This window comes from Vombatus ursinus, unplaced genomic scaffold (assembly GCF_900497805.2).
Source record: "Vombatus ursinus unplaced genomic scaffold, bare-nosed wombat genome assembly UNPS02009205.1, whole genome shotgun sequence".
Taxonomy (NCBI): Eukaryota; Metazoa; Chordata; class Mammalia; order Diprotodontia; family Vombatidae; genus Vombatus; species Vombatus ursinus.
In genome coordinates, this window is record NW_020948983.1 from 46,782,198 (window position 1) to 46,799,444 (window position 17,247).

The 17,247-nt window shown below is 39.3% G+C and overlaps 1 protein-coding gene across 2 annotated transcripts in view; it reads right to left on the reverse strand.

Annotated features, from left to right (window-relative positions):
* Window positions 1–17,247, reverse strand: part of APBA2 (amyloid beta precursor protein binding family A member 2) — a 133,479-nt gene that overhangs the window by 81,823 nt on the left and 34,409 nt on the right. For both annotated transcript variants that reach the window (XM_027851938.1, XM_027851937.1), the window contains exons 2-3: window positions 10,843–10,923; window positions 9,403–9,439 (exon numbers count right to left, since the gene is read on the reverse strand). In XM_027851938.1, the coding sequence (XP_027707739.1) occupies window positions 9,403–9,439; window positions 10,843–10,923 (118 nt within the window). The remainder of the gene's footprint in view (window positions 1–9,402; window positions 9,440–10,842; window positions 10,924–17,247) is intronic.

The following is a 17,247-nucleotide window of genomic DNA, read 5'->3' on the forward strand; positions in this document are numbered from 1 at the left end:
AGAAGAGCCTAAATGATACTAGAGATCATAGAGAGCAGACTCCCCAAACTATGAGCTGACAAACTGACTAGTAACAGCCACCTGTACCAGTCCTTGCTTCCATTACTGACATATCTACTGGAACTTTCCTGTTCTCTCTATTGCTACTGTTGACTCCATCTCACCCATTGTTTTTAATTCAGTCTTATTACCCCTCATCCTTCTTCCCCTGAAGTCCTGAGGCTTTCCCTGAAGAACCAATAGCTCTGGGAAGTCCCCACCCTAGTTCCTTTTAGAGTCATTGGGAAAGAAGGAATTTTAGATTGTCTAGTCTGACCACCTACCCATGCAGAAATTTCCTCTCCACCACATCCCTGACAAGAGGCAGCATGGTAAAGTAGGACATGCATTAGTTGTGGCATCAAAGGACCCTGGTTTGTGTCTCAGCTCTCTGCCTCTTACTGCCTATCCAGGTGACCTTAGATGCTTTCCACTTAACCTTTCTGGGCCTCAGTTTCCTGTTCTGTAAAATGGGAGTGTTGGGTCAAATGGTTTCTGAAGTCTTTTGTAGCTTGACATCTGTGATCCTAAATGGTTATCCAGCCTCAATTTAGGCACCTCCGGTGAGAAGGACAGCTAGATGGTGCAGTGGATAGAGCACCTGATCTGGAGTCAGGAAGACAAGTTCAAATCTGGCCTCAAATAATCAACTGACAAAAAGAAGCCCCAAACAGTAAGGATGGCCCTTTGAGATTAGATAAAATAAATGGGTAATGGATCCAGTTAGCATAGTTGCAGGACTTTCACCAGCCGCATTCAGCAGCTCAAGAATAGGAACGGAGAATAGATTGAATCAGGCTTGAGAAACTGGTATGAACCAGATGATAGGACAAAGGGGCAAGGGATTCAAAGGTGGAGGACTATGTGTAGTCAAAATAATTAGTTATAGGGAAAAGACTACAAAAGGAAGAATACAAGGACAGAACAGAAATTGGAACAGCAAGAGGAACAGAGGAACTTGAAGTCTAGGTGAAAACCTAGAATAGGTTTAAGAAGCATAGGACAGAAATTGAAAATTATGATCAGAGTGAGGAAATTCAGAGTTCTTATGATGTGAGGTGAGAGTTATGTCTAAGGTATGACCACTCCTGAGATAGAGCTTACGGGAACTGAGGAGTTGTATTAACTGAGAAGATGGGGTATTTTAAAGGACCTCAATGTGAATACTCAGGTCTTCAAGTATGAGTGCAGGGGGTATGAGAGAGAAGACTGTGAGGCAACTGAATTTCTAAAGAAAAGACAGTGCTTGGGGGCATCTAGGTGGTGCAGTGGATAGAGCACTGGCCCTGGAGTCAGGAGGACCTGAGTTCAAATCCAGCCTCAGGCACTTGACACTCACCAGCTGTGTGACTGAGCAAGTCACTTAACCCCAATTGCCTCACCAAAAACAAGAACAACAAAAAAAAGAGTGCTTAGGAAGTAAACAGATGGCAGCAATCAGGACCTGGGTATGACTATGTCAATGATTAGAGTAAACCCTGAAGAAAGGTTACTGAATGATGGAAATGGAGAGCAAATAATATTACAACTCTTCCCAGGCCAAGACGTTGTGGGACATAAGAGAAAGAACAATTAGTACTGGAAAGGGAGCCCAGAATACAAAAAGAGATCTAAAAAAAAAAAGAGATCTAAAATAAAGTGGAGTTTATTAACACCAGACTGTGGTTCCAGCATCCACACTGGAAAGGAGATAGAGGACGAAAAGATTTTGCATCAGTGGGTGGGTAAGGACTAAGCTAAATATGGATGAAAGTAAAAGGAGAGGTATCAGGAGAAAAGGGTTTCCACTTCGACTTACAGCAACTCTAGAGCAGGGGGATTAGGAAAATAGGAGGTCAACTTTTGCTTAGAATGGATCAGAGAAAGTACCAGTTGGCTGGGGAATTAAGTTGGCCAGAGTAGGGTAATTGACCAATAATGGCAGCCATAAAGTAGTATCATAAAGAAATTAGTCCCTTCATACTTCTCTCTCCCATAATAATCCTGGAAAGTAGCTCTCAAATGCCAGTATTTCAAGGATTGATTGTAACGATGGCTGGAAAGGTTACATGGCGAAGAAGAGTTCTATGCCAGGAAATATGTAACCATTTTTATCCAATGGACAATGGAATAGATAATAGAATCTACCACAATCCCATCTAGAGACTAAGGAAGTAGTGTTGGTAGAGTCACCCTCACCTACCTAGGCCTTTAAGATCGTGGAGGGCTGATTGGGTGCTGATCTCAAAGATAAGTAATGAAGTAGGAGGCATGAACCATAAGCCAATGAGTCTAATTTCACTCTAAATTCAATCTCTTTGTCTACTGGCTCCTTCCTTACTGTCTAGAAACATATCTACACTGCCTCCATTTTTCACTCCAGAAAAAAACTCTCACTCGATCCTTCCAACTCTACTAGGCTAACTAGTGTCCTATTTGTCTTCTACCCTTTATACTAAGCTCCTTGTCTACAATAGGTGCCTGTGATTTCTCTCTTCTCACTCTCTTCTTAACCCTTTACAATTAGGCTTCCAGACTTTTGATTCCACCAAAACTGCTTTCTCCAAAATTAACAATAATCTTTTAGTTGCCAAATCCAATGGCCTTTTCCCAATCCTTGTTCTCCTTGACTTCTCAGCAGCCTTTGACACTGCTGATCACCTCCTCCTCCTTGATACTCTCTTCTCTGCAGGTTTTCAGGACATCACCCTCTTCTGATTCTCCTCCTACCTATCTGCTTACTCCTTTTCAGTTGCCTTTCCTGGATCTTCTTTCAGACCAGGCCTGCTAATCATGGGTATTTCCCAGAGTTATCTCCTGCCCCTCTCCTTTTCTTCTCCCTCTATACTACTTCCTTTGGTGATCTGATCAGCTCTCATGGATTTAATTACCTCCTCTATGCTGACTATTCTCAACTCTATCTATATTGCCCCAACCTCTGTACTTATTTCCAGTCTAATCTCCAACTGCCTTTCAGATATCTTGAACTAGTTGTCCAGTGGACATCTTAAACTCAACATGTCTAAAAACCAAACTCATTATTTGTCCCCCAAAGCCTCCCTCTCACTTTTCTATTACCTTACAGGGCAACACTATCCTCTCACTCCCTCAGGCTCATAATAACCGAGGAGTCATTATCAACTCCTCACTCTCTTCTCACCTTGCATGTCCGATATGTTGCCAAGGCCTGTCAATTTCACCTTGGCAACATCTCTCCAATATCTACTCTGCCACCGTTACCACTCTGGTGTGGTGTGCCTTTGTTACCTCACACCTAGATTATTGCAATAGCCTGCTGGAGGGTCTGCCTGCCTCAAGTCTCTGCCCACTCCAATCCACCCTCCAAATTTGGCCACCAAAGTGATTTTTCTAAAGCTCAGGTCTGATGACCATGTTACCCCCTTCCTCACCCTCTACACCCTCCAGTGACTCCTTATTACCTCCAGGATCAAATACAAAGTCTCTATTTGGCGTTCAAAATCCCTAGCCCCTTTTTTACCTTTTCAGTCTTCTTATGCCTTATTCTCCACCACATACTCCTCAATCTAGTGACACAGACCTCCTTGCTGTTCCCCAGAGAAGATAGTCCATCTCTTGGTTCCAGGCATTTTCCTGGGCTATCCCCCATGCCTGGGATGCTTTCCCTTCTAATCTCCACCTCTAATCTAATATTCCCTTGCTTCCTTTGTTCCAACTACAATCTCATCTTCTACAGTATGCCCTTCCAAAACCCTCTTAATTCTAATCCCCTTTCTTCTTTTAATGATTTCCTAGTTATTCTGGATGTAGAATTGTTTGTACATATTTGTTTTGCATGTGTCTCTCCCATTAGAGTGTGAGCTTCTGGAGAGCAGGAACCGTCTTTTGTCTCTTTTTCTATCCCCAACACTGAGCACAGTGCCTGGCACAAAGCAGACACTCAAAAAATGTTTATTGACTGAATGACTGATAGATTATAAGCAAGAGGCAATGTAACACAGTGAATGGAGAGGCAACCTTGAAGACAGGAAAACCTGTCTCTAACACCTACTGTTTTATGACCCACAGTAGGTCCCTTAACCTCTTAGTACTCTGATGGCTCTCTAAGACTACAGGTTGCAGAGATGCAACCTGCATTGATAAAGGAAGTTTCCTCACTTGGGATTTCCCAATATTAATAAAATCGCAAGTCTATTCCCTGTCCCTATCCAAGTATTACAGGTTAATTCCTATTCTTAGAAAATTTAATGAATTATGAACAAAATTCAATTTAGATATCTGAAATTCTCATTGAGCCAATTAAATATTATAATGAATACTACAACAGTATCTGTATCTGGTGTTCTTGCTGGTCCTCACACATGACACATGGTAGAGTCAGAGGACCTAGATTCAGATCCTTCCTCTTTCTATCTGTATGATATTGGGCAAGTCATTTGCCATCTTCGGGTCTTTTTCCTCAGCTGCCAAATGAGGGGGTTGGAAGAGATGGCCTCTAAGGCCCCTTCCAGTTCTAAATTTATGATCCTATGATCTCTGATCTCTTGGGCTCTTTGCCCTAATAATCCCCTCCTGCCAGCAAGGCACTCCCAAGTCACCTCTGCCTTGGTTTCCTTCAAGGCACCACCTGCAACATAAAGCCTTTCTTGATCTGTGCTACACTCTAGCCAAGTTGCAAGTGCTCTACCTCCTTCCTCCTTGTATTCATTTTATGTAGATTTTGTTTATTTATATTTACAGATGTACATAAACTATTTGAGGGTGAAGGCTAGTGATTGTGATATAGTGATAGTGAAGTGATTGACTGACGTGCTAATCTAATAAATTAGATGTATTTTTCCATTAAATTAAAAGGCCCAGAGTTTATAGACCAGTCCATAGGAGACCCCTTAAGGGGCAGCTGGGTGGTACAAGAGATAGAATGCTGGGCCTGGAGTCAAGAAGACTCATCTTCCTGAGTTTAAATCCAGCCTTAGACACTTACTAGTTGTGTGACCCTGGGTAAGTCACTTAACCCTGTTTGCCTCAGTTCCTCATCTGTAAAATGAGCTGGAGAAGGAAATGGCAAACCACTCCAGTATGTTTGCCAAGAAAAACCTCAAATGAGGTCATGAGAAATTGGACACGACTGAAATGACTAAATAACCACAGGAGCCATTTGAGAATCAAATAGTCAGCGTGACAGTGGGGTAGACACAAAATACTGTGAAAATCATTTTTAGGAGTAAGCTTTTTAAGTCACTGTACTTGAAAGAAGATGTCTGAGAGGAAAGTTAGACAAAGTGTCATTTAATACTAGCTGAAGCTCACATGTTTGGGGGAAACTATGTTGCCAAAAGCAATTGTAACCTAGAACACCCTTCAGACCAGACAGCGCCCATTCTTCATGGCTACCTTGGGGGAAATTAAGGGGCTGGGTCTAAATGGAGGCCAGATCCTACTGAAATGTCATACACTAAAGGGCTTCGTCCTACACATGGGCCAGTGGGCTCATTTCAAAACGACTGTACTGTTTAGAAGATCTGTTCCCCTCCCCCTCATTTCAATGCCCCTCCCTACAAAAGAAAGTGTGAGAAAAATACTGTATATACAATTGTATGATTTCTTGGCTGAACTTCAAACGGAGTCTTTTCATGTCTCTCCTTTTGTCTCACATGCCTTTCTCCTTTGCTCTGAAAGCAGCAAAATGCAATTGTGCTCCCTCATGCTGAGGGAGGCTCAATTTGACTTGTACCAGCCCTCCTTTCTTCTGTGGTCCCTGGAGACAGCCCAGCAATGGTGAAAAGTCTAGTTTGTAATGACCCCAGGGTGAAATTTAAAAGATGGCGGGGAGGCTGGGGAGGGGAAGTTGCAGTATAGTCGGGGAGGGAACTTCTTATCTGTAAATGTAGTCCATGAGGTTTGCACTTAGCCCTGTGTATGTGCCTTTATTGGGGGTAGTCTACTCCCCCACCCAGAGGACTAAAGCTGTATCCATACCCCACCCCCCTACATAACTGAGCATGAACTGGATAATGTCCCTGATTTTAACTCACTCTCAAACCACTGAATCTAACTATTGATAAAGGAACTCCCCAGTAGCTGTTAGCTTGCTGACATGAGCTCAAAGAGCTCCAACAATACCAATACAAAGCACTTGCTCTGCATGGAAATATTTCTCATGGAGGTATATCTCCCCATTGCCTCCTTCTTCACTTCCTTTCAAGTCATATAAAATAAAAAAGATTTTCTTTCTCAAGTTACTAAAGTCATAGTTTAGAATGGCTTAGAATAAAAGAAGATAAGCAGTAGAAGAGAGCTCAAAAGCTCATCTAGTTATGTCCCCCATTTCTAGGCATATAAACCAGTCAAGGGAGTTAAGTGTGAAATACTGGAAAAAGAGTAGTAGATTCGAAATCAGATTCAATCAAGCCCCAGATCTGAATCTTATCAGCTGTGTGACCTTTGGGAAAAACTATTCAGTCTCTCCGAGCCTTAGTATCTTCATCTGTGAAATGCTAATAATTTCTGCCCTACCCAACTCAAAGGGTTATTATGAGGATCAAAGGAGATAAAATACTTTGGTTTCACTTTTGATGATTTACAGTGTTCAGTGTCTTCAGATGACTCCTTTGAAAAGTTTTTTTTGGGGTTTTTAGGGTTTTTTTTTTGGTTAGGCAATGGGGTTAAGTGACTTGCCCAGGGTCTCACAGCTAGTAAGTGTTATGTGTCTGAGGCCACATTTGAACTCAGGTCCTCCTAAATCCAGGGCCGGTGCTCTATCCACTGTGCCACCCAGCTACCCCATCCTTTGAAGAGTTTCAAGGCATCTTAGAGATTCAACTCCCTACCCAAAGTACTCATCCCCTCTAAAACACAGAAACACAAAAACTCAATTTTCTCTTTTCAAGGTAATTTGAAATGAATTAGGGATTAACCATAACTCACCTAAGCTGATCTCATCTATATTTTGAGTCTCAAAGTGATAATTCCTTAAAGCTTGAAGGCAAGTCACCCAAGTTCTATATGTCTCCATTTTCTGTCTTAAGCTAAATGATGAATTTATAATAGTAAATATGACCCTACTAAAAATCAAGACTCAGGAGGACCAAAAGTTACAGAGATCTGGTAAGCCGGAATTTCCCCGAATTATTTGGTCTCTAGTTCCTTTAGCCTTTGGCTCAGGCAGAAAGAGATTTAAAAAAAAAAAAAAAAGGACTACTTATTCTTGGACTCCATTCTTATCCTGACATGTAGAAAGGAGGGGGATAGGAGCATGATGGAAGGACTGGCTCTTACTACTGTTACCTTGAGCAAGTCACTCAGTATCTCCTAGCCTCTATAAAATGAGCATAATAATAGCATATATCTCACAGGACGATTAGGAGAATCAAATGAGATAATACATGTAAAATTGTCTATAAATGTAAATTACATACGTTCTAGCTATTATCAGATTACCTTTTTAGTGATGGCGAGTTGAGAGGAAGACCCCTTTAAGACTATAACAGGAAAGGCAAGTTTTGAAAGTAGAAAATTATCCATGCTAAAGCCTGAATTAAATACAATAGTGTGAAGCTTAGGTCCTGGGAAGGAATATGAGCACACCAATTATCTAGGGTCAGAGTATAACCAGTAGAAGAATGTTATCATACGGAAAGAAGTTTATGGATTAGACTAGAAATTTGTAGGGGAGGGAAACAAAGAAAAACTTCACTTGTTTCACAATTTTTAGTCCAAATGAAAAAACTGAGGCCTAGAGAGGTTAAGTGATTTGCCCAAGGGTACACAGGTAATAAACAATAGAGCCAAGATTTGAAATGATCTGCTCTCACTCCACATCAAATGTATTTTCAGCTCTACCATATCACACTACCAGTGTTATTTAAATCAGTTATGGGGGGAAAAGGATGTCATGAATTATGAACACATAACTAATTCTTAATTATTTCAAATGGTAAATTGATTTATACAGTATTCTAAGGATTATAAAGCTTCCTCTAAACACTGAGCATAATTTCATTATTATTTAAACAATCTTTCTTACTAACAGAATATTTTTGGATAATTAATAAAACAAACAAGTTCATTCAGATTTGAACTTTTTAAAAAAAGCACATACTTTTCTGTCCCTTTGCTAGTTCATTTTAGTGTCCTCCCATCTAAACCCCTTGAGGCCTGTAGGATGGTTTGGGAATCAGTCATACCTTCTCTGCTGTCATCTGCGTAAAAGCAGTAGATTCAATTTACCTTCATTTAAGACTCATTAACAGGTAAATGGCAACTCTGTCAAACGTAATGCCTCTTGGCGGTCATTCAATGTGGATGCAGACAATCTCTGAGTTCTCATCTCATAGCTATGACTCTCAAAGGACCAGACTGGGTATAGAAAGTCTGCCCAAGTTCAAAGGGATAAAGGGGAAAGTATGATTAATTCAAGTTTATCAATAAAGAGAAGCAATTAAGGAATTCAGTTTAATACAATCTTTGTTTATACTGGGGAAGGAAACCAGCATGGGGCAAGATCCTAGGTATTTCAGGATAGGACAGCAAGATGATCAAATAATCTTATCTGAGAACCAACTTACCTCAGCCCTGTAGATAATTCACATAGACATGAAAAGCCCACACAAACTGAACTCCCCTCCCCAGCCAATGGAGTTGTGCTAGCAGTAAAATAAGTGAAATCAGAAGGTTTTATTATATTCTAACACAAGTTGTGTTCCTGGTGGTACAGGTGAACTTTCCCCTGGACGCTTAAGGTCATATTTAAAGCCAGAAACAAATATTCAAAGACCCTTAAAGTAGCATCAAGAGGGTATAAAATGCGTGTTTGACAAGGCTTAGAGCTTAACTAGTAAGGAGATAGGTACGCTTTCTATCTCCAAAGAAGGCTGTATCTACCTATCCCAATTAAAATGGTTTCTACTTTGCTTATGAAACTGAGCCACAGACTAAAGCAACTTATGTAGAGGAACTGCTGTTCCTCTACATTTGCATGTTAAGAAAAAGAAAAGATGGAAAAGCAATAATACAAGAATGTCAGTGTGAAAAACAACAGGATAGTCAGTTTGGATGCAATTATAGCCACTGGGATCGAAACTGTTGTCATACAATTAGCTGCTTTCAAACAAAAGCATTTCATTTCCTTAAATCAATCATCAATACTGGCACATGGCATGATTAGCTAGGTAACAATTAAATGAATCAGACTGTTAGTTTTCTTTATATTAAAAAAAAACCATAACAATGAATGGAACAGCTCCAATAAGTAGGCTAAGCATCGCTATACAAATTAAATACTCCTATGTTGTACCTTATTATGACATTTCATTAATATTTGAGTTCTATTTTCTTAATAACCTTTTTGAGAAGTAAAATAAACTGACCATTTTGTTATAAAATGATATAGCCCCAATCACTTACCAGCAACAAAACTTGGAAATGAAGCCACCTTCTTTGTCTGTTTGGAAATATTAAAAACAGAGCAACAATAGGTAAGGAAGACTTATTTTATACCATATAAGACAATTATAGTGTTAAGAAATCAAAATAAGTGGTTAGCATTCCCAAGAGATTAGCTATACAAAAATTGCTCCAACTTGAGCAACATCATGTTTGGTTGGGGTACGCGGTTCATTGACTCCCATAGGAAATCAATATCTTGAGTGCCTATATCTTAAGATATGGGTACTCAGTGTAAAATCTTAATGGGCTTAAAATCAGGTTAGCCAAAACAAAGGGTAATGTTTGACAATGTAAATAGCTTTCCCACCACATTGACAACTTAGGAAATTTTAGAGCTGAAAGGAAACCTAGAGATCATAATGTCCAACTCTCTCATTTAACGGACAAGGTCACTGAGGTCCAAAAAAATGGAATGGTTTATTTAAAGCCACACAGTTAATAGGTTACTTATGATTGACATTGGTCTTTAAACAATTTTAAGATAGGAAAGACAAACCTGTTTTGTTAGTTCGGAAGAGTAATGTTGACCATGTGGTAAGAAGTTGCGTGTCACATTGTGAATAAATTGAAATTTGGGGCAAAAAAATCTGGGTTCAAATCTTAGTTCTGCTACTTACTACCTATGTAATAATTGGGCACTTACTAGCTGTGTGGCCCTGGGCAAGTCACTTAACCTTGTTTGCCTCAGTTTCCTCATCCGTGAAATGAACAGGAGAAGGAGGTAACTACTCTAGTATCTTTGCCAAGAAAACCCCAAATGGGGTCAAGGACATGACTGAAAAGGACTGAACAGTAACAACAATAATATGGCAGGTTATGTCTCTTCTCTGGACCTCATAATCTATGAACTGATGCTCCCAGAGGTATGCTATAGAACCAGGATGAAATAATGCTATTATATACAAGTACACTTCGTGATTCCAATATTTGTGTGTGTATACACTATGATTTCATCAATATAGGAATTCCCAGTGTTGGGACAACCTCCAAACATGTAGATCTGCAACGTGTCATCTTATAACTTTACCCAAGGAACTGAGATATCAAGTACTAGTCCAGGATAACACAGTCAGTATTTCAGAGGTGAGACTTCTACCCCTGACTTCCTTAATCCAAGCTGTCTTTCTATCTATTACACCAACCTGGCTCTACTCCTGATTACATGGTAAGAACTTCCTCTTACTCTTCCAACATGAACTCCTTTCCTGGAACAAAACTTGACTTGCTTAGACCCTCCCAGAACCATAATTGTGTATTCACAGCCCTACACCAACCATCAGATAACCATGGTTTCAAATGGTAAAAGTGCTGAACAATAAGCTTGACCAATATTGAAATTTTACCAACCACCATTAACCTAAAAACATGGCCCAGAATGCTATCCTCTTATGAAATTACCTCTTGCATGTTGTTATTGTCGACTGGTCCATTGAGATCAGAACGCTGCTGTTTCCTTGGCTGTTCTAAACTGTTGCAAACCTATAAACAATGAATAGAGAAAGTTCAAATCCATAGTTGTAGTAAGACATATGTGAAAAATAGATCCCAATCAGAATCAGACTAAATGACCAACTGATATTTCATGGTTCTTTCCACAAGGAAAGACATTAAGCTATATTTTTCATCTCTTATGTTAACAGAATGTACTCATTTAACCAAGATTACAATTCATCCCATGATGAATAAAGCAGAAGTTAATGAAAGCACCAATTGATGCTGTGAGTAATATGTAAAGCACATCTTGCAAGCCAGGTTGTAAATCTAAATCCTTAATCTCAGAACTGACTGATGAACCAAGGATTTATTGAGCACATTTCTAGCATTTGCTTGTTGTGGTAGTGATACAGAGATATATAAAACTGTCCCTACCTGTCACAGATCACACATAGGAATCTAGATATTGAAGGGACCGCCATGGAATTTATAATCCAGTTGAGATAAAACTAACACACTTGAAGCAATTATAGAACAATAAATTTCAGAACTGCCTTAAGAGTTAAAATATAAAAAGGGTTCAAAAAAGAGATCGGTGTGATCTAGAATCATCACAATAATCACTGAGCTTTAAGGTTTGCAAAGCACTTTACATATATTATCTCTCTTGAGGCATTATCTTACAAAAATAGTCTCTGGGGAAAGCTTTACCAATAAGCCAAGGCAGAGTCTGGACCATAGAAGATAGGAATTAAAGCAGAAATAAAATATAACCACCTCTACAAGGACATGGGAAAGCAGAGGATCTCATTCACTAATGTAAAAATGTATTTGTTATCCTTAGATAAGAGACGTGCTTATAGTTTTCTCTTAGTGGTCACTTCAACTCTGTTTGCTTAAATCAAACAGATTTCTTTAACAGTTGCAAAAGGATTTGGTCACCTCTTCTTTCCTGTCCTTGAATAAGAAATGTTTTCTCATTCTGATAATAAATCCTGCAGGTTACATTACAAATACTGCCCCCCCTTTTCTCCCTTGAATAATTCCTCTTTTCTCTACATGTACCTCTCTTGGGAAAGGTTTTACTTATGTATCCTAAATTGCCACAAAATGCTGATGACTGGCTGTGCTTTAAGGAGGCCTGAGAAGTCATAAAAATCCAATCTGTACCCTAAGAAACTGAAGCTGCTACCATCCCAAGCAGTCATTTTTGTGTGTGAGAAGCCAAATTGAAATTAGCATAGTCCCTTGTTCCTATAAAAAGTGGTGATATAATGTTGCTCTCTGGTTACAGCTCCATTTGTACTTCTTATAACTAACTATCTCTGCATTGGGATGCCTCCTAGATTATATAAAACATTGACCAAGATCCAGTCTAGCCTTCTACCAGAGGCCCTGTTTCCCAAGATTGTCTTAGGGACAGCAGAAAGTAAGTGCTGGGTGTACAATCTTTGTATTTCTTCATTCTCCAGCCAATACCCAGACTGAATCTAGGGGCTTTCACGGAACCTGGTGTCCCTCAGCTTCTCTTCCTCCTTCTGACGAAATAAGCAAATACCCTCCTCCTTTAATTAGCTTATGGACCTGGGTTGATTGCGAGAATGTATGTTTTCAGCATATGTAGTGGGGAACAATGAGTGATAAATTTGTATGAAAGTCCAAATGACTTCACACATTCAAATTATAGTCTTCTACATCTGTAAGAACTCTGACTTTCGCAATCAAACACATTTAGTTATTTCACTGTCTGAACAAAACTCCAAAAGCCACGTTTGGAGGTCCTCAGACTTTCCTGAAACTACGTTCATTAGCTACAGGAAATGAAGGATTGCATGTCCTTTACTGGAAGCTGAACTCTGGTTGGGAACTTCCCACCACACTGTCTAGACGGCCATGCCCGTTTCTCTGCTTCTGATGTTTAAAAATTGAAGGTGGGTTTTAAACATGATAAATCACATTGTGTAGTTATACAGATGAGGCTACAGAGTTAGCAACTATGTAATGAAATATGTTAATATGGTGGCAGTGGGAGATGGAATCCCTTCAGGGTTATGAGAACATAGAATGGACAGACATAAATTAATTATACAGTACCTAGACCAAATGACATTTGTTTGAGGAAGAGATTGTTTGCCTATAATAAAAATACATTAATTTGAATAAATTGTTCCAATAAATATCTTGGTTCCAGTTGGTAAAACTACTGCTTAGAATTTTTCTCAAAGTGTCATGTCCAATCACTGTGTGCTTGATTGAACTGAAAATACATTAATATAGCCCAAATTACTTTGGCTGTGATAATAGCAAATTACTTGTCATAAACTTACATTGCCTGTAATAGATGGTTTCTGATTGCATACCTAGCCAGGAAATATATTTATACATAAATGTGTGTATGTTTGTATATGTAAAGTTTAAAAGTCTGGGGACCAGGAACACTAAATTAAAAATGTAACCATCAACAATTCCCACCACCACCACACACACACAGATACACACCAGAATGTCACATTGTACTTTGTATCATTTCAAGCCTCAGAAATATCAAATTGGATGACTTAATCATTTACATGTTAATTGTGCTTAATTTCTGGTTTCACAGTGGCAATCCCCTCAGCTCACTATTTTTGGAAGACAGAGTTAAGTTATATCATATTTCTGCATTTATGTCTTTATTAAAAATGTCAGCTTGGAGAGACCAAGCTGCACCAGTTCTTGGATCTCAGGTTATACACATAACATAAACTAGTGGGGGCTGATTTAAGTCCCATCTCACTGCACAAATACATTACTCTTTCAATAGTTCTTTAATCTGCTCTTTGTGATATAAGTGTCTCTTAATAAATTATAATATTGTTCTTATACTCCTCTTAAATTTAGGCTGTCCTGATGATTTGTAACTGGAGAGAAATCTGATTAAAGCATCTATTCTGGTAATAAGTATCCTATGAGACTGGCACATCTCTTCAAAGACAAACTGTAGCTTTTTTTAAAAAAAAAAGTATCAACTGAATAAACTCTCTACTTTTCTCTTTAAAAAAATCTCTACGATAACCATCGTGAACGCTGAAGAAGAAAGTCAAAACCTCTTTTCTCCACAATCTGTCCACACTCTCAAATACTAGTATCTGTTAGAATAATTAATAGTAAATCAACAACAAACTTTTTTTTCCTGCCATATAACTTCTTATATTTATAAAGCACTTTCTAATATATCATCTCTTTTAATATCCACAATCACTTTGTAAGGTTGGTAGTGTAAGCATTATGATCCCCACTCTGCAGATAAGCAAACTGAGGCTCAAAGACATGAAAGTGACATGGTTAGCAAGTGGCAGAATCTGAAATGAAATTCATGATTTTAGAGCAAAAAAACAAAAACAAAAAAAACAAAACAGCATTTTATTGATGCATTATGTCTTTATATCCCAGCTATTTCTTGGAGGGGTGGGGAACATCACCCTGGATTGAAAAGCCCCTTGGACCTACCATCCCCACTACCAACAACGCCAACATCAGCTGCTGAACAAACAGCCACCACCAGGGCAGGCACGGTACCCTGCAGGAAAGACAGGCATGTATGTGCCAGAAGAGTCAAACCACCTCAACCACTACCTCCTCTTATACCCTAGTAGAGATAACCTAGTGTTTGGCACAACATAGGAAGGAAACAAGCATTTATTAAGCACCTACTCTGGGCTAGGCACTTTAAAATAAGCACTTTATTATCTTGTTTGATCTTCACAACCCTGGAAGGTGGGTGCCACTGAGTCCCCATTTTACAGTTGAGGAAACTGAGGCAGACAGCAGCTAGGTGACTTGCCTAGGTTCACACAGCTAATAACTATCAGTTTACAAGGCCCATATTTGAACTCAGATTTTCCTAGCTCCAGGCCCAGTGCTCTGTCCACTGTGCCACCTATCTCTTATAATGATAATTAAAGCAATAAGACAAATGTTTTCACACCCATTTACTCATATATTATAAATGTCCCTCCATTATATGATAAGGCCAGGATAAAGGCATTCCTGTGCCAAAGAATCATTTGCAATCAGAATTTTGCTATAACCACAGGAACAAAGGGCAGCTACTATGTGATCTTGCAAAAGTCACTCTTCCTCCCTCTGGACCTCAATTTCGTGAAAAATGAGAGAACTATAGTATAAGAATGTGAAACTATGGCATATGCATTTAATGGAATATTATGATGCATTAAGAAATGTAGAGTATTAAGGAACTCAAAAATGCATAGAACGGGTTGTATAAAATGAAGTATGTATAAGCTTAAGCAAAAGAATGATATCGGGGTGGAGCCAAGATGGTGGAGTAAAAGCAGTGACTTGCTTGAGTTCTCCCCCAAACCCCTCCAAATACCTGTAAAAAATGGCTCTAAACAAATTCTAGAGCAGCAGAACCCACAAAAAACAAAGAGAAACAAATTTCCAGCCCAAGACAACCTGGATGCAGACTGGGAGAGGAACGCAATTCAGTGTGGGCCACACAGGCAAAGACTGGGCCTCAGTTATCTTGGAGCAGGCCTCAGGAGACTGAATCACAGGCAGCTGTGGTGGTTTCCAGACTTCTCAACCCACAAATGCCAAAGACAACTTAGAAGGTGAGTAGGAAAGACAGATCTGTGATCACAGTGAGAGAGAAGCTCGGTCCCAGCCCCAGTCCCAGCACAACCCCAGGGCAGAGGCTATATCTGGAGCTCTCGGCCCACAGACTGAGGAAGAATCCAGTAGCTGATCAGAGGGGGATTGCAGGGATCTCTTTGCTGGTGCTGAGCAGGATTCTCTCGCTTTGCCCATGCTTAGATCTGGGTCACAGTTCTAGGTGGCGGTCCTGGGGTGAGGAGGAGCACTGGCGTGGTATAGCTTGTGATAATAGTGGAGAGGGAATCCTTCTCACAGGTCCAAGGCAGAAAAGAGTGCTTGTGATCACTCATAGACCAGAGCACAGGCCAGAAAAGTAGTAAACATTTTGCCCTTGATTGTATCACCCTGGAAGAACTGAAAATTTACATTTAGAAGTATCTCTGAAAACAGCCACACAAAACCCCCAAAGCTTGGGACAGTAAAGCTCCACACTGGAAATAGACCCCCTACCTTAACAAAGAGTTTAAAATTTAAGTAATTGGCTGGGATCGTGCACAAACAGCACCAAAAATAGTCAGACCATATAATCTTTCTTTGGTGGCAAAGATCAAAACATATAACCAGAAGAAGACAACAAAGCCTCCAAGAAAAATATGAATCAGTCCCAGGCCATGGAAGAGCTCAAAAAGGATTTTGAGAAGCAAGTAAGAGAAGTAGAGGAAAAACTGAGAGTGATGCAAGAAAATCATGAAAAACAAGTCAACAGCTTGCTAAAAGAGACCCCAAAAATACTGAAGAAAATAACACCTTAAAAATAGACTAACCCAAATGCCAAAAGAGGTCCAAAAGCATAATTGGTCAAATGGAAAAGAAAGTCCAAAAGCTCACTGAAGAAAATACTTCCTTAAAAATTAGAATGGAGCAAATGGAAGCAAGTTACTTTATGAGAAATCAAGACACTGTAAAACAAAACCAAAAGAATGAAAAAATAGAAGACAATGTGAAATATCTCACTGGAAAAACAACTGACCTGGAAAAGAGATCCAGGAGAGAGAATTTAAAAATTATTGGACTAACTGAAAGCCATGATCAAAAAAAGAGCCTAGACATCATCTTTAAGAAATTATCCAGGAAAAGTGCCCTGATATTCTAGAACCAGAGGGTAAAATAGAAATGGAAAGAATCCACTGATCACCTTCTGAAAGAAATCCCCAAAGGAAAACTCCTGGGAATATTATAGCCGAATTTCAGAGTTCCCAGATCAAGGAGAAACTATTGCAAGCAGCCAGAGAGAAACAATTCAAGTATTGTAGAAATACAATCAGGATAACACAAGATTTAGCAGCTCTACATTAAGGGACTGCAGGGCTTAGAATATGATAATCTGGAGGGCAAAGGAGATAGGAGTACAGTCAAGAATCACCTATCAAGCAGAACTGAGTATAATCCTTCAGGGGGAAAAATGGACATTCAGTGAAAGAGAGGACTTTCAAGCATTCTTGATGAAAAGACCAGAGATGAATAGAAAACTTTCAAATACAAGACTGAAGAGAAGCATGAAAAGGTAAACAGGAAAGAGAAATCTTAAAGGAACTTATTAAAGTTGAACTGTTTACATTCCTACATGGACAGATGATATTTGTAACTCATGAGTCCTTTGTTAGTATTAGGGTAGTTGGAGGGAAAAAATATATGTATATACAGATAGATAGATAGATAGATAGATAGATAGATAGATAGATAGATAGATAGATAGATAGATAGATAGAT